This window comes from Ovis canadensis, chromosome 13, assembly GCF_042477335.2.
Source record: "Ovis canadensis isolate MfBH-ARS-UI-01 breed Bighorn chromosome 13, ARS-UI_OviCan_v2, whole genome shotgun sequence".
Taxonomy (NCBI): domain Eukaryota; kingdom Metazoa; phylum Chordata; class Mammalia; order Artiodactyla; family Bovidae; genus Ovis; species Ovis canadensis.
This window is the reverse complement of record NC_091257.1, coordinates 94,199,083-94,221,912: the sequence shown is the minus strand read 5'-3', so window position 1 is coordinate 94,221,912 and position 22,830 is coordinate 94,199,083. Positions and strand designations below refer to the sequence as shown.

At 42.8% G+C, this 22,830-nt stretch overlaps 2 protein-coding genes across 2 annotated transcripts; one reads left to right on the top strand and one right to left on the bottom strand.

Moving 5' to 3' along the window:
- Positions 1-714: 714 nt before the first annotated feature.
- Positions 715-3,838, bottom strand: MOCS3 (molybdenum cofactor synthesis 3). The gene has a single exon (XM_069547048.1). The coding sequence runs from the start codon at positions 3,361-3,363 to the stop codon at positions 1,966-1,968; it is 1,398 nt and encodes a 465-aa protein (XP_069403149.1). The 5' UTR covers positions 3,364-3,838; the 3' UTR covers positions 715-1,965.
- DPM1 (dolichyl-phosphate mannosyltransferase subunit 1, catalytic) lies at positions 2,333-22,398 on the top strand. Its single transcript, XM_069547049.1, has 9 exons — positions 2,333-3,813; positions 7,910-8,009; positions 12,073-12,106; positions 13,621-13,697; positions 13,778-13,803; positions 15,534-15,629; positions 18,727-18,795; positions 20,831-20,945; positions 22,056-22,398. Exons 1-9 carry the CDS (start codon positions 3,653-3,655, stop codon positions 22,158-22,160), a joined length of 783 nt encoding a protein of 260 aa, XP_069403150.1. The 5' UTR covers positions 2,333-3,652; the 3' UTR covers positions 22,161-22,398.
- The last annotated feature ends 432 nt before the right edge of the window (positions 22,399-22,830 follow it).

Sequence of the window (22,830 nt, the reverse complement as noted above, 5' to 3'; positions counted from 1 at the left end):
AGCTGCCTCAAGGCATATGGAGTCTTCCCAGACCGGGGTTCAAACTTGTGTCCCCTGCGTTGGCAGGCAGATTTTTAACCACCGGACCACCAGGGAAGTCCTGGCCCACAATGCTTTGAAACTTTAAAAACTGTACTCAGAGATGCAACATTTTACTTCTATATCTGTGATTTCTGACAATTTTAAGCTTGCATACAACAATCAGCGGGAGGAGAGAGGCTCCCTTTGGATACGTGGATTGCCTCTAATATACTCTTATGCCATGTGTTCGCTTTTAATTGTGTTGTGTATGTTGGAAGTTTGGCAGACTACCTGCCATTTCATGAAATTGCTGTTGCATAAGAAAACCAACATAAAATGCTGGAATAGATTAAAAGATAGAAAAGGTAAATTAAAGGGGTGTGACGGGGAGATGCTCTGCAGGTGTAAAGCCTAGGTCATGAAGGATGGGAGCTTCTGGAATCTGGTTTTGTACTCACGGAGACTGTCAGGAGGGTGACGTTTATGTGTTTGTTTGCCACGATTTAAAAAAAAAAAAAAAGGAATTCACAATGTTAACAGAAGAGAAAAAACACCTAAGAATGTAGAAAAAGCATTTGATGAATTCAATGAAAACTCTTAGCAAACTATAAATAGAAATTTAATCTGAGAGGTTATTTACCTAAAGCAGTAACAAGTAATATTGGTTAAATATTCAAAGTTTTTCACCCAAAATTTTGAAGGAGAGAAGAAATGTTTATTATTTCACTTTAATTCAATATTGTATATGGCATCCTGGCCACACAGTAAAGCCAAAAATAAAAACAACAGATTGAACATGGAAAAAAGGACAGGGGAGAGTGGAAAGCTGGGACTTGGACCTGATGATTTCAAAGCAAGCCACACAACAGTTTAGAAATTTCTATTTGCACAACAGAAGGTGGAACCTGAAACTAAATCTAGAAAAAAAAATCAAGTGATTTATAAAAGAAACTGACAAACTATAAAGATGGTTTCTATCTTGCTAGACTGTGTCTTACTTGGCTATTAATTTGAAACACTTAACAAAGTGACCACATCCCAGGTAATTTTGATTTTAATGTTTAAATAATTTTAAATATTGATATCTATATAAAAGGGGTCCCAGAACCCCAGTCCTGTTTGGTGGCTTGTTATGTGCGGGACTACAAAGTGGAGAGATGGGTGATGGAAACCGAAATTATCTGCCCCCCCCAAACACGTCTTCCATGAAATCAGTCCCTGGGGCCATAATGGTTGGGGACCACTGCTCTAGAACATATTTTAGCATCTGAAGCAGAAATAACACCCCCAAAAATGTCTTAGTAAACAATAAACTGAGCTTAACTACTTTATCTGTAATCAATTAAGTTTACTACACCTTTCCAAACATTAAAATGTACAATTTAAAGAGGGTAAACTTGGGAGCTTCCTTGGAGGTTCTATGGGGAAAGCACAGCTACTCCTAGGCCCTTTACTGAAGACCCGTCCTCCTCCACCAGGGATGACTGTCCGATTTCACTGAGGGCACAGCTTCGGGAGAAACGCTCATGGGAGCAGTGAAGGAGGAAGGAAACAGCCGCCTAGCTAGCCAGGTCAGTCGCATCAACCCTGGCGATCAAAGGGGCGACAGGTGTTACAACCAGATCGCCCTCACATCCTGAAAAGCTTTTTATTTTGGCGGAGGGAGGGGCGCAGGACAGGCGAATGACCTGAATTTAAAACACACCACTTGCTGCACACGTAAGACAGGTGACAGGAACGTTGTTATAACCCCTTAATAATGACATTATTCGATACATTACAATTTAAAAGACTCATAAAAAGAAGTCCACCTAATCACAGGTACTGCAGAATCCCAAGGTCCTCTATACATTACTAGGGAAAAAATGTAAATAAATAAAGGCCAAAAAACTTTAGGTAACATGGCAACCCACACCCTTCGCTGGTCAGACTCCACTGGCCACCTCAGTACTGCGGAAACGTTCCATCGATTTTGGCAGCCCAGGCCATGAGGCCCCCCACAACGTCCTTAACTGAGTCCACGTCTGCCCAGGACTGCAAGATCTTCACGGCTTTCTGGGAGTCGTTGCCCAGTTTGCATATCACATAGATGGGGACAGACGCCCCTTCCTGTGCGCCCTGCTTCCCTTCCCGGATGGCTTCTCCCAAGACTTTCAGGCTCTCCGCATCCCTCCGTTCCAAACGTTTCAAAGGGATGTGCAGGGCGTGAGGCAGACGACAGATGTCCACCTCCACTTGAGGCCTGACGTCCAGCAACAGGTGGGGTGACCCAGAATCCAGAACTCGCTTATAGTCCATAACCGAAATCCGCTCCTCCGGGCTCAGCAACCGGAGGGAGCGGCACTTATCCGTGGCCGACGAACCGCAGAAGCTTTCGTAGTCCTGCAGGTCGGTCACGGTGGGCCGCTCCCCGCAGGCCGCACAGTCGGGCCTGCGCCTCCGCAACCGGATACAGCGGAAATCGCCTCGGAGGGCGTCAAAGAGCAACAGGCGACCGCTGTAAGAGGGGCCCAGGCCCGCAGCTGTCTTCAGCACTTCCAGCGCCTGCAGGCAGCCCAGGACCCCGGTAACCACGCCGAGCACCCCGCCATCCGCGCAGCTGGTCACCGTCTCCGCCGGGGGTGGCCGGGGGAACACGCAGCGATAGCAAGGCCCCCCGCCGTAGTGGTAGACCGTGAGCTGGCCCTCGAAACGCAGGGCGCTGGCGGACACCAGGGGCCGGCCGGCGAGCACACAGGCGTCGCTCACCAGGTAGCGGGTGGGCGCGTTGTCGGAGCAGTCCGCCACCACGTCGTAGCGGCGGACGAGGTCCAGCGCCGTGGCCGGCGTCAGCGCCTGGGCGTAGGGCACGCACTCCACCGCCGAATTGAGGCGGCGCAGGGCGGCGGCCGCCGAAAAGACCTTGGCCTGGCCGGCCAGGGCCTCGCCGTGCAGCACCTGGCGGGCCAGGTTGCTCGCTTCGACCACGTCGTAGTCCACGAGGCCCAGGCGGCCGACGCCGGCTGCGGCCAGGTACTGCGCCAGCGGGCAGCCGAGCCCCCCGCAGCCTACTACGAGTACGGCCGTGGCCGCCAGGCGCAGCTGCCCCTGCATGCCGAGCTCCGGCAGCACGAGCTGCCGGCTGTAGCGCCGGATCTCTTCTCGGGACAGGGCGGCCCTGGGAGGCAGGGGCGACACCGGAACCGAGCGCGCTGACTCCTGCCCCGCCGAAAGGGCCGCCGCGAGCCTCTGCTTCAGCGAACTCAGCTCCTCCTCACGCTGCGCGACTTCGGCCTGTAGGGCCAGAACCTCCTCCCTGGCCGCCATGCCGGGCCTCTTTCCGGAACCCGTCGTGAAAGGCATTTCCGTTTCCGGCTTTTCTTCGTCGCGAGGTCGGAGTAAACCAAAACAAAAACTTTATGGAGCTTGAGCAAAGGTGATAAATAGATCTGCATTTCTTGCGCCACCCTCAGACTCAGTTTGAAAGATTCATAAGTTCTTACTATTTCCAAAGGAACCACGAAGCGAACCTTAGGAAGACTAGAACTCGTCCACATAGACCACCCCCTTCTCGGGATTTGGTCCGGTCCAACCAGTCGCCTTGCGCTCCGCGTGACGTATTTCCGCTTCCGGCCTATCGCGCAGTTCCGCCATGGCTGCCGAGGAAGCGAGTCGTAGCTCTCCTAGGTCTCGGCGGGAGCCGAAGGGGCGAGCCTCGCGGCAAGACAAGTATTCGGTGCTTTTGCCCACGTACAACGAGCGCGAGAACCTACCGTTCATCGTGTGGCTGCTGGTGAAGAGCTTCTCCGAGAGGTAGCGCGCCGGGCCGCCCTCCCCGAGGAATGAGATGAGCTGGCTTTCCGGGCCTGGGTGTCGGCCGTTGGCGGCTGCGCGAGGCGGCCCTGCCCGGCCTCGCTTCGGCCCCCGCGGGAGACCCTGGGGAGGACGCCACCCTGCGAGGAAAGCAGAGGCGGATTCCTCTGCGCTTCTCTTTGTGTCTGGGATTCTTAGTCCCGCCCTTGAGTTTTCTGAAGCACTGATTTATTGTACATTCCCCGACAGCCCTCTGCTCGCCTTTTCTTAGGAGGGCTGGCCACCCTTTTTAATGCCTGCGGGTCCGAAAACCTGACCTCGCTTCTCCCTTATCTAGACGATCGGGCTCTGCGGCCGGAGCCGGGACTCTGAGCGAGCCCGCTGTCTCCCGCCCCCGTTCCGAGGGCTTATGTAAGCAGGAGGTTTGGGCCCTGTGGGTTAGGGAGCTGCTGCTGGGCTGGGCAACCCTTCTGGAGAAGGCAGAAGAGCAGACTCGCAGGTGGATGTATGATGTGATTGTTTAAAAAAAAAAAAAAAAAACAACTGGGAGGTTTTTTTGGTTTTTTGGTGTTGACTTTGAAAATGTTTAAACTGTTTTTTTCTGTCTTCAGAAAATCCTGGTATTATGACTGATCTTTAGGTATCAGCACATACAAACTTATCAAATTACAGTGCTTTGAAAATTAGATAATATCATATAGCTTTTATTTTTCCAACCGAGTCTTCTCAATCGAGAACGAGTTATTTCCAGACTTTTTTTGTTTTTCCTCTTTTGACTTTTGTTTTACAAGTGAAAACGGAGACTCTCTACGCCGTATTTGTAGTAAGTGCCTCTTACACATTCCTTTTTTTACTAGTATACCCGAGGTAAAGTGTTCGCGGTGGAATTGCTGAGTAGACGGAGTTGTGCTTAAGATTGGTAATTAATGCCAAATTGCTGTCCAAAAAATTTGTACCGGCTTAGAATTCTGCAACGTTCATCAGAGGGGGCCTTTATCCTCAGGAACCAGCCAGCTTTATTAAACTTACATTGTGGGAAATGCTGATTAGTGAAAAACACTGCTGTTTGATTATAATTATTTGAATCAAATCATTATCTTCATATTCATGGCTTTTCAAAGTTTTTATTCATGTTTTTTAACTTTTTTTTTTTAAGTTATATTTTCACTTCTCAAACTCTTTTCCAAGTTAGAGAAGATGTCATGTAGCTGATCTTGTTCTGGCTTGTTTCATGATTATACGATGTTTTCTCTGCTCTGTTCTTTCATGTAGTGCAGCTTATCTTTAGTGATTTCTGGGCGGAGAAGGAGTTTAATAGGGAACAACTATTTTCTTTCCAGGTGGCAAATTACCTAAAGTCCGCTCAGCTTGATTCCTTTAAGCTACCTCTTCCTGAGGTGGTCTTGGTGCTTTGAAGTCTAGAGGGAAATAATTTTGCTTATGAATGACTCCATTGGTTTATGAAGCATCTCAGCACCACAAATAGAATCAACATCTTAACTTGTTTTGACTTGTAAAGCACACGCCCAGATTTAGTGCCCTGTGGGGAACTGAAGTCGTCTTTACTGTTAGAGAATAAATAAGCTGGGTTTTGCTTTCTTCCAAGTGTGCTGGTGGCTGGCTCTTTTTTTTTTTTTAAGTATTATAACAGTGAAATGTGTTTTCTGGTGGTTTTCCGTGCATTTGTTTCTCAAAGCAGGACCAGAGGAAACATAGTGTTGTGTTATGGGAGTTTATCTGTACTTCCTCTTTCCCCATAAGTTTCCCAGTAAAGTTAGCAAAAAGAATGTCTTCTTTAAAGGGGGTGGTGGAAGATGTGATGGTGAGCACAGGTATAGCCAAGTATTATGCTGACTTCTTTTTTGAGTGCAAACTATCACGTGAAGTTAATGAGAACAATCAGTTCAGTTCAGTCGCTCAGTTGTGTCTGACTCTTTGCAACCCCATGAATCGAAGCACGTCAGGTCTCCCTGTCCATCACCAAATCCCGGAGATCACTCAAACTCAGGTCCATGGATGCCATCCAGCCATCTCATCCTCTGTCATCCCCTTCTCCTGCCCCCAATCCCTCCTGGCGTCAGTGTCTTTTCCAATGAGTCAACTCTTCGCATGAGGTGTCCAAAGTACTGGAGTTTCAGCTTCAGCATCAGTCCTTCCAAAGAACACCCAGGACTGATCTCCTCTAGAATGGACTGGCTGGATCTCCTTGCAGTCCAAGGGACTCTCAAGAGTCTTTTCCAACACCAGAGTTTAAAAGCATCAATTCTTCAGCACTCAGCTTTCTTCATAGTCCAACTCTCACATCCATACATGACCACTGGAAAAACCATAGCCTTGACTAGGACTAGATGGACGGACCTTTGTTGGCAAAGTAATGTCTCTGCTTTTCAATATGCTGTCTAGGTTGGTCATAACTTTCCTTCCAAGGAGTAAGCATCTTTTCATTTCATGGCTGCACTCACCATCTGCAGTGATTTTGAAGCGCAAAAAAATAAAGTCTGCCACTGTTTCCACTGTTTCCCCATCTATTTCCCATGAAGTGATGGGACCAGATGCCATGATCTTCGTTTTCTGAATGTTGAGCTTTAAGCCAACTTTTTCACTCTCCTCTTTCACTTTCATCAAGAGACTTTTTAGCTTCTCTTCACTTTCTGCCATAAGGGTGATGTCATCTGCATATCTGAGGTTATTGATATTTCTCCCTGCAATCTTGATCCCAGCTTGTGCTTCTTCCAGCCTAGCATTTCTCATGATGTGCTCTGCATAGAAGTTGAATAAGCAGGGTGACAATACACAGCCTTGAGGTACTCCTTTTCCTATTTGGAACCAGTCTGTTGTTCCATGTCCAGTTCTAACTGTTGCCTCCTGACCTGCATATAGGTTTCTCAAGAGGCAGGTCAGGTGGTCTGGTATTCCCATCTCTTTCAGAATTTTCCACCGTTTATTGTGATCCACACAGTCAGAGGCTTTAGCATAGTCAATAAAGCAGAAACAGATGTTTTTCTGGATCGCTCTTGAACAATAGAAAGACCTTCATTCAGAAGCAGTGACACCCTCTGTAGCTCTGTGGTCTTGACGGTGTGGGGTTATGGGCGCAATTGTTTGGAATAGTGGGATCAAAGACTGTCACCATCCTCAAGCGGGGTTTTTTTAAGGGTGAAATAAAATCAGATTTCTGATTATGTTATTTAAATCTGTTGGGGGTTAAGTTAAAAAGAATAACCATCCAGAGCTACTCAGCTGACTTGATACCTTTTAAATGTATTTTTGAAATGAAATTTCCCAAGTGGATAAGTAAAATTTCATATGATATCCTATCATATATAAATATATGATCACCAGTTTTTTTAATGAAAGAATATGTTTTATGTGTGAGAATTTTAACATCTCAGGATTGTATTGGAGAAGGCAGTGGCACCCCACTCCAGTACTGTTGTCTGGAAAATCACATGGACGGAGGAGCCTGGTAGGCTGTAGTCCATGAGGTCTCTGGGAGTCAGACAGGACTGAGCGACTTCACTTTCATGCATTGGAGAAGGAAATGGCAACCTACTCCAGTGTTCTTGCCTGGAGAATCCCAGGGACGGGAGCCTGGTGGGCTGCTGCCTGTGGGTTCACACAGAGTCGGACACGACTGAAGCGACTTAGCAGCAGCAGGACTGTATAGTAGCATTTTCCAGCAGCCGGGCCCAGCAGTAGTTAAGAGTTGCTCTTGCTGGCCCTGGGGCACCTGGCGGGCTTCCCTTGTGGTTCAGCTGGTAAAGAATCTGCCTGCAATGTGGGAGACCTAGGTTCAATCCCTGGAGAAGGGAAAGGCTACCCATTCCAGTATTCTGGCCTAAAGAATTCTATGGACTCTATAGTCCATGGGGTCACAAAGACTCAAACATGACTGAGTGACTTTCACTTACATAGTTTGGAAGTGACATACTAAATATTTGACATTTATTTCAATTGATAATTGGAGTTTTCCTTGGTAATTAACATGGCAATAAATTTCCACTTATATTAGGGAGGTGTTAGTGACTTTTAAATTGTTTTTTCATTTCAGACTACTGTCTCCAAGCAATACAAATTTAATTTTTTTTTATTTTAGTGGCTTCAACTATGAAATTATAATCATAGATGATGGAAGCCCAGATGGAACAAGGGACATTGCTGAGCAGTTGGAGAAGATTTATGGGTCAGACAGAATTGTAAGTCATTTTTCTATCATATCAGTTACCTTTATATGGGGGAAAGATGATAAATAAACAGTGCTTAGAGTCCATCTGTTTAGAAACTGAAAAGACAAAGAGCTCTATATATGCTTGGGATTTAGATGCATTTTCATTGTGCTTGAGGTTTTATATACCTTTGGTATGTGGAGTCATTGGTAGATTTACAACAGAACAGTGGGCCTTTGGATGAACTCTTTATGTCTGACTCTGCAAATCAGTTTCCTTGAAGGGCAGAATTAAAGCATGATACTGAATTCAAAAGTATTATAGAACAAGGGACTTCCCTGCTGACTCAGTGGTAAAGAATCCTCCTGCCAGTGCAGGAAGACTTGGGTTTGATCCCTGCATCGGGAAGATCCCCTAGAGAAGAAAATAGCAAGCCACTGTAGTATTCTTGTCTCGAAAATCCCATGGACAGAGGAGCCTCGTGAGCTGCAGTCCGTGGGGTCTCAAAAGAGTTGGACACAACTCAGCAACTAAACAGCAAGTTTTAAAACTAGGTTGCGGTTAGTCACGCGCACCTGGATCTTGCTCACTTTCTCTAGGCATTCTCGTACTTTCAGTGGAGAACACTGTCTGCAGCTAAAAGCTTGTAGCTGGGAAAGGTGACTGACTGTGTTCATGTGAAACATGATTTTTCAAAGAACCTGGCAGTTTTATCTGTAGGATAGTCTTGTGAAATAGACTGACTTTCTGAGTCTTAAACTTTCTCACTGTACCTTAAAGCCTGTTCTACGGGAGTAACTTGGGCATTTTTATTTTTGATCAATGGTTTGGCTTTATGAATGCTGGAGTAGATTTTTTAGTTTACTTCAGCCAATTCTTGGGCCAAAAACAGTTAAATCCAGATTTAATTAGAAAACACATTTTAGACAGTGAGTATTTTGTAATTTGCATAGACGAGAATTTCTCAGTCTTGCCACTACTGACATTGGGACCTGAGGGGTCTTTGCTGTGAGGGACTGTCCTGTATGTTACAGGATGTTCAGCATCAGCCCTGGACTCTACCCACAAGGTGCAGCAGCCGCCCCCGCAGTGCAGCCGCCCCCGCAGTGCAGCAACCAGAAATACCTCTGGGCATCGTCAGACGTCCCTGTGCAGCAAAATTACCCCCTCGTGCCAGAGAGAGCCCATTGCTGTAGGCATAAAGAAGTCTCTTGGAGAATGTTTATTGGTACTTGCATTTCAAGAAGTAGCAATTAAGCATCATACAAAGTAGACTCTTGAGTCCACATATTCTTGATTAATCCCAATAATGAAATAATTTCTGTGCAATCAGAGGAGAGCTTAATTAATGAGAAGAGTTTAAAGGAAATGTGTTACACTCTCTTTTTTTAAATTTATTTGGCTGTGACAGGTCTTAGTTGTGGTATGCAGGTTCTAGTTCCCAGACCAAGGATTGATCCTGGGCCACCTGCATTGGAAGGTCAGAGTCCTAGCCATTGGACCATCAGCAAAGTTCCAGGAAATATGTTACGCTTATGTACAGTGTAAATCTATCCTGTGCTAGAGCTTCCTTCCATCTCACAGACATGATTCACAGAACTGTCACACCTCAGTCCTTTCTGAATATTTCCAGATGTACAAGCTTACAGAGGAGATAAAAGCTTAGATTTTCATCCTTTTAGCAGTGACTTTCAATAATGGTTGATTCATATTTTTGGCCAACAGTTCCTCAGTTCTTTTATAGGTTCTGGGCCAACTGCACTGATTCACATAATGCATAGAATATTCTCACTATGTATTTCCATTTAACCTGGAAACATCAGCCTGACAGTGTTTTGAATCCTTTTATCTTCGAACCTCAACCTTGAGGTGTGATTGATTGTGCCTGCTGAATTGACCTCAAATTCTAAAACAACATGGTTTTCAAAGAATTCCACTTTCCTCATCAATCTAATAAAATTTAAAAGGATGAGGGAAAAAAATAGCATTTACTGTCATGATTTCGGTGTGGTACCAGGGAAATTGCCTACTCATTATTTTATCACTTTTAGGTCATTTAAGAAAGTTACTGGGGGTGTGTGTGTATGTGAGTACCAATAGGAAGCTATGCCAAAGATGGTACTTGCTTGCTTTTTAAGTCACATAAGTATATTCAGTTGGGGGAGGGGGGAATTGAAAAAAAATTAGGAACCACCTTACAAAATCTCAGATAAAATATTCGTAGATGCTTTGTTAGCTAGCCTTTCAAATTGGCTGGAAGTAATATTTCAGGGGGAAAAAAAGATGGAGCTATTTAATATAAACCTTTGAAAGTCTGAAAATTACAAATAGTAAACTTATTCTTTGAAAATGAGGGTATTTTTTTAAGCTAAAACACAGGGTTATAGAAAACCTAAGATAAACTGTAAAGAATTTGAGTTTTCAGTGCAAATACCAGATGAAGTCAGTCTTTTGACGGTAACCGTCAAGCACAGAATCAGATAAAACCTGACACGTCGTTTGATTTTGTTTAGTGAATTGTAATTATCATAGATTACTGATTGAATGTCTGGTTCTCCTGTATGTAAGAGCTCATCAGGTAGGAATGTATTTTTCTTTGTTCCTCCTTTGGACCTACAGCAGCTTGCGTGTGGTTAAAAAGTATAACCTGTTTGAATTAAATTGAAAATACTTTGTTTGGAGGTTTGCAGTCTGAGGCAGTCTGCCTACATAACTGCCCAGTGCCAGGGTGGATAAGAAATGCTCAGTGGTGAGTCTTCAACCCCTGCCTCAGAAACTTGGTGTCAAACACTGGCATTCTACTTTTCCAGAAATTTAGAGAAAAAAGGAAAAAACTACATAAGTCAGGGTTTATATGTAGACCAGAACGTGAAGAAAGACTAATTGACAAGCAATAAGGAGAGAGAAAGGAAATCTTTTAGGAATATAACCTGAAATCATGTGAGTGGACCAATAGAGAGTGAGATAAGGTCATCTAAGCATAAATTCATGGGAAATAGATGGGGAAACAGGGGAAACAGTGTCAGACTTTATTCTTGGGGGCTCCAAAATCACTGCAGATGGTGACTGCAGCCATGAAATTAAAAGACATTTACTCCTTGGAAGAAAAGTTATGACCAACCTGGATAGTATATTGAAAAGCAGAGACATTACTTTGCCGACTAAGGTCCGTCTAGTCAAGGCTATGGTTTTTCCTGTGGTCATGTATGGATGTGAGAGTTGGACTGTGAGGCTGAGCGTCGAAGAATTGATGTTTTTGAACTATGGTGTTGGAGAAGACTCTTGAGAGTCCCTTGGACTGCAAGGAGATCCAACCAGTCCGTTCTGAAGGAGATCAACCCTGGGATTTCTTTAGAAGGAATGATGCTAAAGCTGAAACTCCAATACTTTGGCCACCTCATGAGAAGAGTTGATTCATTGGAAAAGACTCTGATGCTGGGAGGGATTGGGGGCAGGAGGAGAAGGGGATGACTGAGGATGAGATGGCTGGATGGCATCACGGACTCGATGGACGTTGAGTCTGAGTGAACTCCAGGATTTGGTGATGGACAGGGAGGCCTGGCGTGCTGCGATTCATGGGATCGCAAAGAGTCGGACACGACTGAGCGACTGAACTGAACTGGACTGAAGCATAAAATCAAGATGAGTTGGTAGAATATCAACATTTAAAATCAAAGAGGGAATTGAGAATACAGGTATGGTTATCAGATATTCCAAAAAGGTATAAGTGAGTTATATCCTCAGTTTTCTTAGGGAAGGAATCAATAGATACTGCTTAAAATGATAAGTAATAGACAAAAAAAATACATTGTGTTTTGGTGGGTAGCACCGAGGGGGGGGCTAGAGTTTAAGATTTTGCCTGGGGGGAGGGGGGAGAGTTGGGTAAAGGAATGTTACTTTTCCTTAAAAGCTGTTAAATTACTTAACTGTTACTAAATGCATTTTTTATTTTGGAAAACAATGTTAGGCATATTCTGCTTTAAGTTCTAATAAATGCAACTATTTCTGTTAAAATGAGTGAGCACTTATTCAAAAAAAGTTTTTATTAGATTTTCTATTATTTGTGTTAAAATGCCATTTCTTATCCTTACAGCTTCTAAGGCCACGGGAGAAAAAGTTGGGACTAGGTAAGCAGAACGTCTAACCCCCGCCCCTGCCCATACCTGCTCCTTAACTTGGTAAGATTTCCCATGTGTAGTTTCCCAGTTTGGAACAGGGCCAAAATACAGTGACGATTTTTAATGATCTTAATGACGTTTAGTTGTTTTAACTTGAATTTCCTGTGTCAACCAAGGCCCTCTTAGGAAAACAGAAACTATTGTAAGTCTTTCAATACGAGGACTTTAATATAGAGAATCTGGTTACACCAGTGAAGGAATTGCTGAGAAGCCAAATGGAAGAGTGAGGTTACTCAGAGATTAGTAGCTGCCGGAGGTCACTGCTGCTCCCCCAGGGCTGGAGCAGCGATGGAGGAGCTGGTGTTTTTAGAGCCGGGGACCCAGGCTGCATGCCCGGAGGAGCTAGAATGGTAGAGTCAGGGGTACCTGGTGGAAGTGGGAGCCTTGGGGGGAATCTGGTCCATGCTGAGAGGTGGAGTGAGGGGGAGGACTGTTGGACTTTTCCCCTTCTGCTTGAAATCTCCCATCTTCCTGTGTTTCCCAAAGCTGTTTGGAAATCAGTTGACAAGAGAACAAATATAGTACCCTGCGATATATTTAGAACAGAGAAGGGATCTAAGGGCAAACATTTGAACCAGCACACTGCCTTAGCTATAAGTCCTTGAACATTTCTTTAAGTTAAATGTTTTTAAAAGGTATTTATTTAGTTATTTTTTTAAAGAAAGCTGTTCTGGCTTTACAATGTAAGAGGTTATAGAAAAATCTCAAATGAATTCAGTCTAGTCCTGAGATAAAACTTGAATGCCTTTATTTCTGTTGTCGGTCACAGTTGTTTTATGTTGAAAAGTGTTACTATTATTGAAAAATTGGGGGAGCATGTAGGAAACACAGTACTTGGAAATGGAGTGCTGTCTGAAGATCCTTGATTTCATGGTGTGATCAAATGTTCTGAATATCTGAATCCAGAAGGTTCTTCAAGATTGAAGTAATGTTGAAACTGCCCTGAAAGCCACCAAGAATTATTAACCAATCAGTGGCAATCCAGAAACCTATAGTCAGTCACTTCTTACCAGAAGTCAGAAGAATTCAGCCTTGCTAATAAGCTACTGTGTTGGAGTGGGGCTAGAGAACGCAGGAATTCCCATCTCCTGTTCCTGGCCAGTCACCCTTACCTGCCAAGTCCTTGAGGCACTTTTGGGCGTGAGCACGGCTAAGTGATCGCTAGCTGCACCTTTGCCCCAAATGCAGGGCTCTTGTGTACCAGGCTTAAGGTGTGGAAGACACTCCCTGGGTCGCTTTCGCGGGGCAGCGATGATGGGAAGAGCAGAAGCAGAGAGACAGGTTAGGTGGGGGTCCAGGCGTCACAAGGTGGTGCCCAGGACTGAAGGGAGACGACAGTTCGGTGTCAGCTCTAGAGGACTGATGGCTTCTCAGAGACGCTCAGCAGTTTCTTCCCTGTTTAGATGTAGACCTCAGCATTTCCGGTGACTTCTTTTAATGCATACAGATGTTTTCATTTTTAGGAACTGCGTATATTCACGGGATGAAACATGCCACAGGCAACTATATAATCATCATGGATGCTGACCTCTCACACCATGTGAGTGGTATGTTTCTTTATTAGCTATTTATTATAGTCTCAGCCTATTTTACTGACCTACTGTTTATTCTTAATTTCAGCCAAAATTTATTCCTGAATTCATTAGGTAGGTATTTCTAATGTTTGAAAGAATTATGATTCAAGTCATTTATCTTATTTTTATTTTTTTACTTCATTTTTCATTCATTAAAATGCTCATGCTATTTTAAGTTTGCTATCAAAAATAAAACCAGTGTATAGATTTGAGGCATGTGAATATAGTTATAAGACAAAATGAAGAATTTTAGGGGCCCTGAGAGGATTAACTGAAAAATAATCCCTTTATTACCTAATTCTATAAATATTATAGAAAATTTCTATAAACCATCGTTAATTTCTATAAATACTGTAGAAAAAAAGATGAAAAACACCTTCCCTGTTAAATGGAATTAAACCCTGCATCAAAAGGGTAAAACCCTATGAATAGATGGGGTGTAGGGGTTTATTTTAGGAATGAATGCCAAAATCAGGAATCTGTCAAAATAATTCATTTATCACATTAACAAAGAAGGTAGTCTGATTAAGTCTATAGATGCTAAAGGGTATGTCATAAAATTCACTATCCATTTCTTCTTAAAATGTTAGTACAGAAATAGAAGGAAACCACTTAAACATGCAGAAGACAACCTAGCCCTACATCAGAGGTGTCTTACCTGTTTGTGTTTTGCTGCACCGCATGGCTTGGCCACCCACTCCAGTATTCTTGCTTGGAGAGTCCCATGGATAGAGGGGCCTGGCAGGCTCCCGTCTGTGGGGTCACAAGAATTGGACACGACTTAGCCACTAACCCACCACAGCTTGTGGGATCTTGGTTCCCTGAGCAGGGCTTGAACCTGGACCCCTAGCAGTGAAAGCAGGAGTCCTAACCAGCAGTGGATTTCCCCATGAAACTCTTCAGCAAACGATGAGATGCTGAGTTAATTCCCAATAGACTCACCAGTGACTGTAGGTATACCAGATGTCATCGAACCCTGAAACTTTAAGTAAGGTTGTAACATAAGAATTTAGCATGTATCAGTAAAGGGTACAAAATTCTGTTTATTTACAGGTAATGTAAAAACATTTTTAGAAAATCCAAGAGACCATGACACCTTTCAGAAAAATAACCTGGGAGCTGTTCTGAACGTAAACTAAATAGAAAAACAGAGTCAGATCACATCACCTGTTTAGAATACTTCCAGGAGGCCCTGTGAACACGGAGAATCCACATTCCTTTACTTGCCATTCGAACCTCTCTGTGAAGTGGCCCCTGCCTTGCGATCTGAACTCATCCTCTGCCCTCCACTCTGTCTGAAGTGCTGTGTCACAGCTCCTTAATGCCAACTACTTCTCCTTTGATCTCTGCGTGAAGTCATCTCAAAAATACCTTCTCTGCTTAGATCGCCAAAACTACCCCAAAACTCCTTTGACCTGATAGGCAGTGGAACCAGTGGACTAGAAAATGGATGAGAGATGCAGTCAGGCCCTGTGTAGAAGAAATCCAGACGGCTAATGAAGCTAAGATCCTCACCCTGGGATGTAGTCAGGGAAATGCGACTGAAGTAACCATGTGTACATGTTTGCTACCCATTAGTTTTTCAAAATTAAAACCTATGAAGCAATACCTCCAGCACAGATAAGATGGTAGAAAATGGACACAAGTGTTGCTGGAAGAAGTGTGAGTTACTGCAACCTTTTCAGAAAGGAATTTCTTGTGATACCTGTTAGAATTAAAAATACTTAGGAGCTTTCTTTTAGCAATTTTGTTGAAAGCTCAGCAGCTTTTTTAAATTGACACCTAATTTATTTTTTCTACAGGAAGCAAAAGGAGGGTAATTTTGACATTGTCTCTGGAACTCGCTACAGAGGAAATGGCGGTGTATATGGCTGGGATTTGAAAAGAAAAATAATCAGGTATATACATTTAGAATATATGCTTATGATTTCTCTTTTAGTGTAACTATTAGAAATATGTTTTTAACAAGTATTTGGATTAAATGACCATGTGGGGTTTGTGAAATCAGATTGTGACTTCCAAAAAATATTCCCAGGTAGCTACTTACATACAATTTTTCCTATGTTAGAGTATTTTATTTTGGATGCTTTTCACTTGGGGAAAATCTGCATAAACCTTTGAACCTTTCATAGAAAGTACCTAATTCAGCAAAATTTATTCTGTGTGAACCTTTAGCTCTTACGTGAATTACTCATGTTTTTGGACTAAATAACTTTTCGATATATATTTTTGTAATAATTTAAGATACACCATGGTTTCAGCTTTTACTAAGAAACATAAAGTGGTGCAGCTTTGGAGGCAGACTTGGGCTAAACTCCTGACTCTGCCATTTAAATTGCGGGTGACCCCTTGCATATCCTGCCTTTTCTAAGCTTCATTTCCCTCATGACGAGATGGAAGTAAAACAAGCTGCTTCAGGTTTCTGTTACAGTGTGACAGACCGCCCCAAAGCTTCGTGACTAAAACAAGTTTGTCATCTCTCTAAGTTCTCTGGTCTGGCTCCTGGCTCCTCTGCTGACTTCACCTGGGCTCATTCATACAGGTCCCTTTGGCTTGAGGGTGAGCTGTGCTGGTAGCTCCAGAATGGCCCCATTCATATGTCTGACATATGGCGCTCGTTGTTGACCGGGCCCACCCCAGTTCTGCTGCGCGTAGCTGCTCACCTGGAAAGCTGTGTCAGCTGCTTCACATGGCCTTCTAAGGGCACCATCCAGAAGTACCACAGCTGCAGCTGCAAGCACTCTCGAGTGCTAAGCTCTGGGGCTAACACCACTTTAAATTTTGGTCAAAGCAAGCTCGTAATCAAGGGATGGGGAAATAGAATCCCCCTCTTGATGGGAAGACCCACAAAGAATTTTTGACCACATTTAGTCTATCTCACCTAGGTTGTTGGAGAGAGGTGTTTCTATCTCTAAACGATCTACCTAGCTTATTGCTTTTTGTGTAACAACATAACTTTGTATAAATTCTTACTAATAGTACTTTTTATCAGTCACTCCATTCCTATCAAAGATTCTGTTAGGTTCAGTTTTGCCTCTTAACTGTAAAATTTAAAACATGTAAAAGCCTCAATCTTCAGTGAAATGAAGGGGTTAGATAAATGAGCAGTTTCCATTCCTTCTGAGGATCAGAATCATGTAGGAGGGAATTATATACACCTGCTCCCTATTCATCCTCCCGGCCTTCCTTGTGCATACACACATTGGAGACCATTTGAATCGATCTCCAGGGATGGTGCGAAAGCCTCAGTAGTTTTCACAGGTTCCCAGAGGATTGTGTTGTGCAGCCACGGTTGAGACGAGCAAGTCAGTGAGATCACTGACTCAGGCCTCTCTGAATTTGGTCATTAAAGCTAATATTTAAAGTCAGGGAGTCCCAGTGAGAGACAGTCTACAACTTCTGGTTGGATCATTTCGTTGTATTGAGTTGTATCCATCATCATGACTTCTTAATGTCTTCACTGACTTTATAGTAAAAACTGGCGAGAAAGATTGTGTATCACTTGCTCAAGGTCTCATTTTTATGGGCCAGAACCGGAACTTGAACCCAAGTCTGTGACTCCAGCTGTATTTTGATTGTTGTTCAGTCATATCCAACTCTTCGGGACCCCATGGACTTGCAGCATTTTGGTTAAGACCCCAATTTTAGAATGCATTACCTTGAATAGATGTATAGATATATACATACACACGCACACGCACACACAAATACATACTCTCTCACACTCCTTGGGTCAGATTCATTTTGTGGGATAAATTATGTCTTGGAATTTTTTTGTAACGACCAGAAGCAAATTGGGGGCGGGGGGGAGTATGTTTTTGTTAGCCATTATCCCAACTATATCCCTACCCATGTATTTTATATGAAATAGGCTCTCCTGAGGAGCACCTTGATGGTGCCCCTGGCCTTGGAGAGAAACTTTTTTCCACGCTGCTTCCCTGCCACTTTTCCTCCCTCCAGAACAACTAGTTTTCTGAATCTGAGCACAGGAAAACAGCTGCAGTACCAAAGTCATTTTTTCCAAGTGTACTTTACATCTTTTTGAAATGTTAATAATAGCTATTTGTCAGTAATACCTTATAATTGATTGATACTTAGTTGTGCTTGAAGCATAGATCCTACAGTCATTGTTATGGGCTGAATGTTTCCGAATTCCTGTGTGCCTTGCCCTGGGAGTGTTGGGTGTTCAGAAATGGGGTTTGAGGGAGGTAAGTGGGTTTAGATGAGGTCCTGCATGTGGGTGGGGCACTGTTGGTGGAATTAGTGCCCTTTCAAGAAGAAAGCAGGAAAGCCTGGCGCTTCCTCACCCCCACCCTCCATGTGAGCACACACCAAGGCGGCACCATTTGGAGGCTAGGAACAGGATCCTCACCAGGAACCAAGTTTACAGCACCTTCATCTTGGACTTTTCAGCCTCCAGAACTGTGAGAATTGAGTATCTGTTGTTTAAGTCACCCAGTCTGTGGGTTGCAGAAGCCCAAGCAGAGTGGACAGGCTCAGAGTGGAACCTGTGGTCAGTTTTCCAGAAATGGCCAAAACCCTTTCCCACCTTCACCCTTTAATAAAAATACCATTTTAATGCAAACTGAGGTTGGAACAGCCCTCCCTTGGTGATTTGAAATCTGAAAAAGAAGCTTGAAATCCCTGATAGATCACTTTTCCTGTCTTGACAGATGTTTGTAATCCTAAATTATGACTATTGGCAAATATGCGAGTGGAGTTAAAAATCTATTACCATTCTTACCTAGTGTTTGAAAAATGATTGTTTTATAGGTCACCTCTACATGTCACATTCAAAGAATAAAAAATACCTATTTTCTGGAAAAATGAGAACTATCAGATCTCCTTTCACTGACAAACCCTTGCTTTGTTCCATAGAGTTAACATTTTTGTTGCATTTTTGAAATTAGTATAGCATTTTTAGCACTCTGCACTTGGCTATATTTCTTTCGTGTAGAAACTGTTATTTTATAAAGAAAACCTTTTCTTTGACAGCCGTGTGGCCAATTTTATAACTCAGATTTTGCTGCGACCAGGAGCATCTGATTTAACAGGAAGTTTCAGGTACAGTGAAAACTTGTAACTGTATATTTTCTACTATTTACAATTTCTTGCCTAAATCCCTTGCTTTAGAATGACTTATTTAAAGAAACCCTTTTCATTTCTACCTCATTTTTGTTCTGGAACACTAAAAAAGGCAGATTGAAGTTCTCAGAGGTGCTAATGAAGCCTAAACATCTTCTTAAGGGAAAATACTGGACTTTTTAAAGAGCAGGAAAGGCAGGTTGGTGTGCTTAAAGTCAGCATCACCGCTCAGCCCTTAAGGGGCCTGAGGTGACCACTGACTGCTCAGTCAGAGCATAACTTCTTGTCTGAATGGTGCAAAGCCTCCTGCTAGGTCCTTGGGATTTTTAAATTTTTGCTTGTTTCTTGGTGTTTTTATAATTTTAGACCTGACACAGTAGTTTACTTTGTATGACGATGCCAAATGACTGCCAGAATTTTTTTTAATCTCTGAAACTAAAATGTCTCCTCACCTGCTTTAAGGTCCAGACTCCATGCATTAGTTAATACATTGTATTAGCTGGTATATGCTTCTATCCATTAAATGTTGATTCTTTTCACCTTTGATAGAACGCACGTGTGCATGCTCAGTTGCGTCAGTCGTGTCCGACCCCTTGCGACCCTATGGGACATAGCCCACCAGGCTCCTCTGTCCACGGGATTCTCTAGGCAAGAATACTGGAGTGGGTTACCATGCCCTCTTCCAGAGATCTTCCCGACCCAGGGATCGAACCCGCATCTCCTGCATTGGGAAGCTGGTTCTTTCCCATTAGCGCCACCTGGGAAGCCCTTGTTAAAACACACAGATACAGAAATTAGGAGCCTGCTGTTGAAGGTAATGAGTACTTCTAATGCAGCTGTAAGTCTATTGGATAGCAGTTCAGAGACAGTAAGAGAGTCAGAAGTGAAGAGAGGAGCCATCACAAATTAGAGGTCAGATAATGAAAATTAAACCTCTCTAGAATTAAGATGTAAGTTGTTTTGAAAGCAGTTTGGTGTATGAAAGATAGCTACAGACCCATACATACATCCTTCAGTTCCACACTTTGAGGCAGATGAATATATGAAGCCCACATGTGTTATCATGATTTTGAGTGAAGACCCAGGGTAGCTTCATCGGTTGTGGAGATGGGGACTTTGCTTTGGGGCCTAGTTCCCCTAGTTACTTCACCCCCTAGCTCCTTCTCTCATAGCTTTCTCAAAAACTACAAAAAAAAAAAAAGTAGAAATTGCTGCCTTTGTATACACTGAGGCTCAGGGGAAATTGTTTTTTCGCCACAGTGACTCTGAAAACAGAGTCTGTGAAGAAGATTGAGTTCACCCATAGGCTTTCCCCGCTCCTGTCTCTCTTGGAAACCTGATGAGCTTTGCCTTTGGCCTGCAGTCCATCTAAAGTTAGGCTGTGCGTTCACCCATCGTAACTGATTGACTGTGACCTCCGTTATTGAGAGCTGATTGCTGCCAGTGCTGCCTCAATCTTGTGATCCCTACTTCCTGTCTCTAACTTAACCAGGATCGACCTAGAGGGACATAGTTTCTCCCAGGAATTTATTTAGATCTCAGGAAATAGACACTTCGAGGAAACACCTGACAGTCGCTGCTTCCTTGCCTCGAGTCTGTATTATGCTTCGTTACCTATCACCTCTGTTGTCCCAGTAGTTGAAACAGTTTCTTCCTTTTCGACTTTAAAAGTAAATTTCAAGAAAAAGTTTGAAACTACAAACAATGGGTGGTTTTGCTCCACGTGATTCACTTCACCATATTTTAATAATTTCTAATAGTGTGATAGGAAGATAACTCTTTAAATACTAAGAATTCATTTTCACAATTGTCCTAAATTATTTACCGAATATTTTTATGGCCTTTCCAGTTCAGGACAAATGTATCATACTTATCAACTGTGAGAACTTTTCTGTAGACAAATGGCCAATGAAAGTTAAGTTTTTATAAATACCAGTGAACTTTTGGAAAGGTCAGGGTACATGTAGGCATGTATAGTTATCCAGGTGTTCATATACATTTTAATTTCTTATAGGTTATACAGAAAAGAAGTTTTACAGAAATTAATAGGAAAATGTATTTCTAAAGGCTACGTCTTCCAGATGGAGATGATTGTTCGAGCAAGACAGCTGAATTATACTATTGGCGAGGTATGTAAATAATGTCAGTTCCTCATGAAGAAACAAAGTTTAGACTTTTTATAATAAAATGTTAATTTTCATAAACTACTAAGTAAATGTGGAAGGCTTCCAGGTGTCCATGCAAAAGAGTGAAAGTTCACATTCTTTTAAACTTAATATATTTGACATACCAAGATCTAAAGCTTGACAGAAGGCAGTGTTCCCTCTTAAATAAGTGAAAGTGGCAGCATCTTTACCCTTGCCTTTTCTCCTGGCCACTCGGCATCATGGGTGAGTCTGTCTGCTGCTTCTCCCCTTGTCTTGGGCACCAGCCACTCTACTCAAGGTGAAAGTGATGGAGAGGGACTCCCTGGCGGCCCGGTGGCTAAGACTCCCCATTTCCATTGCAGGGTGCCCAAGTTTGATCCCTGGTAGGGGTACTAAGATCCCACATGCCATGTGGCCAAAATTAATTAATTTTTCCTAAAAAAAAAAAATGCATGGTGAATCCCTTTTGCCCAACAGTCTGTGAGTAAATGAAAAGGGCAGGAATTGGAGGAGCAGTTTAATACTCTTACTCAGAGCAAGAAAATAGCTAACTGGAATGCTACTGCTCTTGCGGAAGTTGTAAGATTTTTAGCTTAGTGCTAAAATAGCAACAGCTAAACTTGATGGTGGAGAAGGGGGTGGCATCCCACTCCAGGATTCCTGCCTGGGAAATCCCATGGACAGAGGAGTGTGGTGGGCTAGAGTCCATGGGCCGCAGAGTCGGGCAAGACTGAGCAACTAACACTAAACTTGATGGACTACTGGAAAAAATTCAGGTCGTTTTACTTTTGGAGGATAATTTTTCCTTGAAGCTTGAGTAAACAACTTAATATTCAGGATCAGTGCCTTTTCAAAACAGTAGATTTGGTTCATATGACCTATTTTAAGATAATAAAATGCATGTTATGTTTAATTTTGAAGACTTGGAGGTGCAGGTGGTTACTGTAAGAATCCCATAATTTGCACTTACCTTGAAGGACTTGCTGGCAGAGGACCAATCTTGTTTCTGTTGTATGAGTAACTGTTGTATGTGTGCTATACTTCTTTTCTCATATTTTTGAAGACTCACTTAACGTATATTTTTTTAACTAGGTTCCAATATCATTTGTGGATCGTGTTTATGGTGAATCCAAGTTGGGAGGAAATGAAATAGTCTCTTTCTTGAAAGGATTACTGACTCTTTTTGCTACTACATAAAAGAAAGCTATTCATTTATACTTAATCATGTTCAGTTCAGTGTAAACATGGAAAAGCCTGGTTGCTGATTTTTATAAAATGTACTCTTAGAACATAAATCATAAGGTAAGGCAAGTCTATTTTCTGGAGAAACTCCATTTTATATGTCAAATTAAAATGAGCAGTGTTCTCGGTTTTCGTTTACATTTTGTTGTATTAAGACCTATAAATAAAGGTATATGGAATTTCTGCATAAAAATACTGCTGCTTTCATTAAAGTATACAAATGCAGGATTTCTTACCTGGGGAAGATTTTGAAAAAGACTGGATTCATACCTAATAACACGTCAGAAGTAAGATGAGTGCTAATCATATTCATGAAATATACATATGGCTATTTCTGTATGAACTGAAAAATACACACCTCTCCTGCTATTTTAAAGTGTACCCCAAATTTCTTAAACCAGATAATACATTTAGAGCACAATTTGAATTTGGTCTTTGTAGCTGTTGACTTGATAGAGCATTTCACCTGTCGGAGCAACAAGTCTGTTTAAAAGACCTACCGTGCATTGGAAGCAACAGCATTGTACTTCATAGTTTTTTTCTCTTCTGGGCACAGAGGTCTTTCAGTAAAGAAAAACATTGATGACATTACGGCATAAATCTAGCTGCTGTAATAATTTTTATT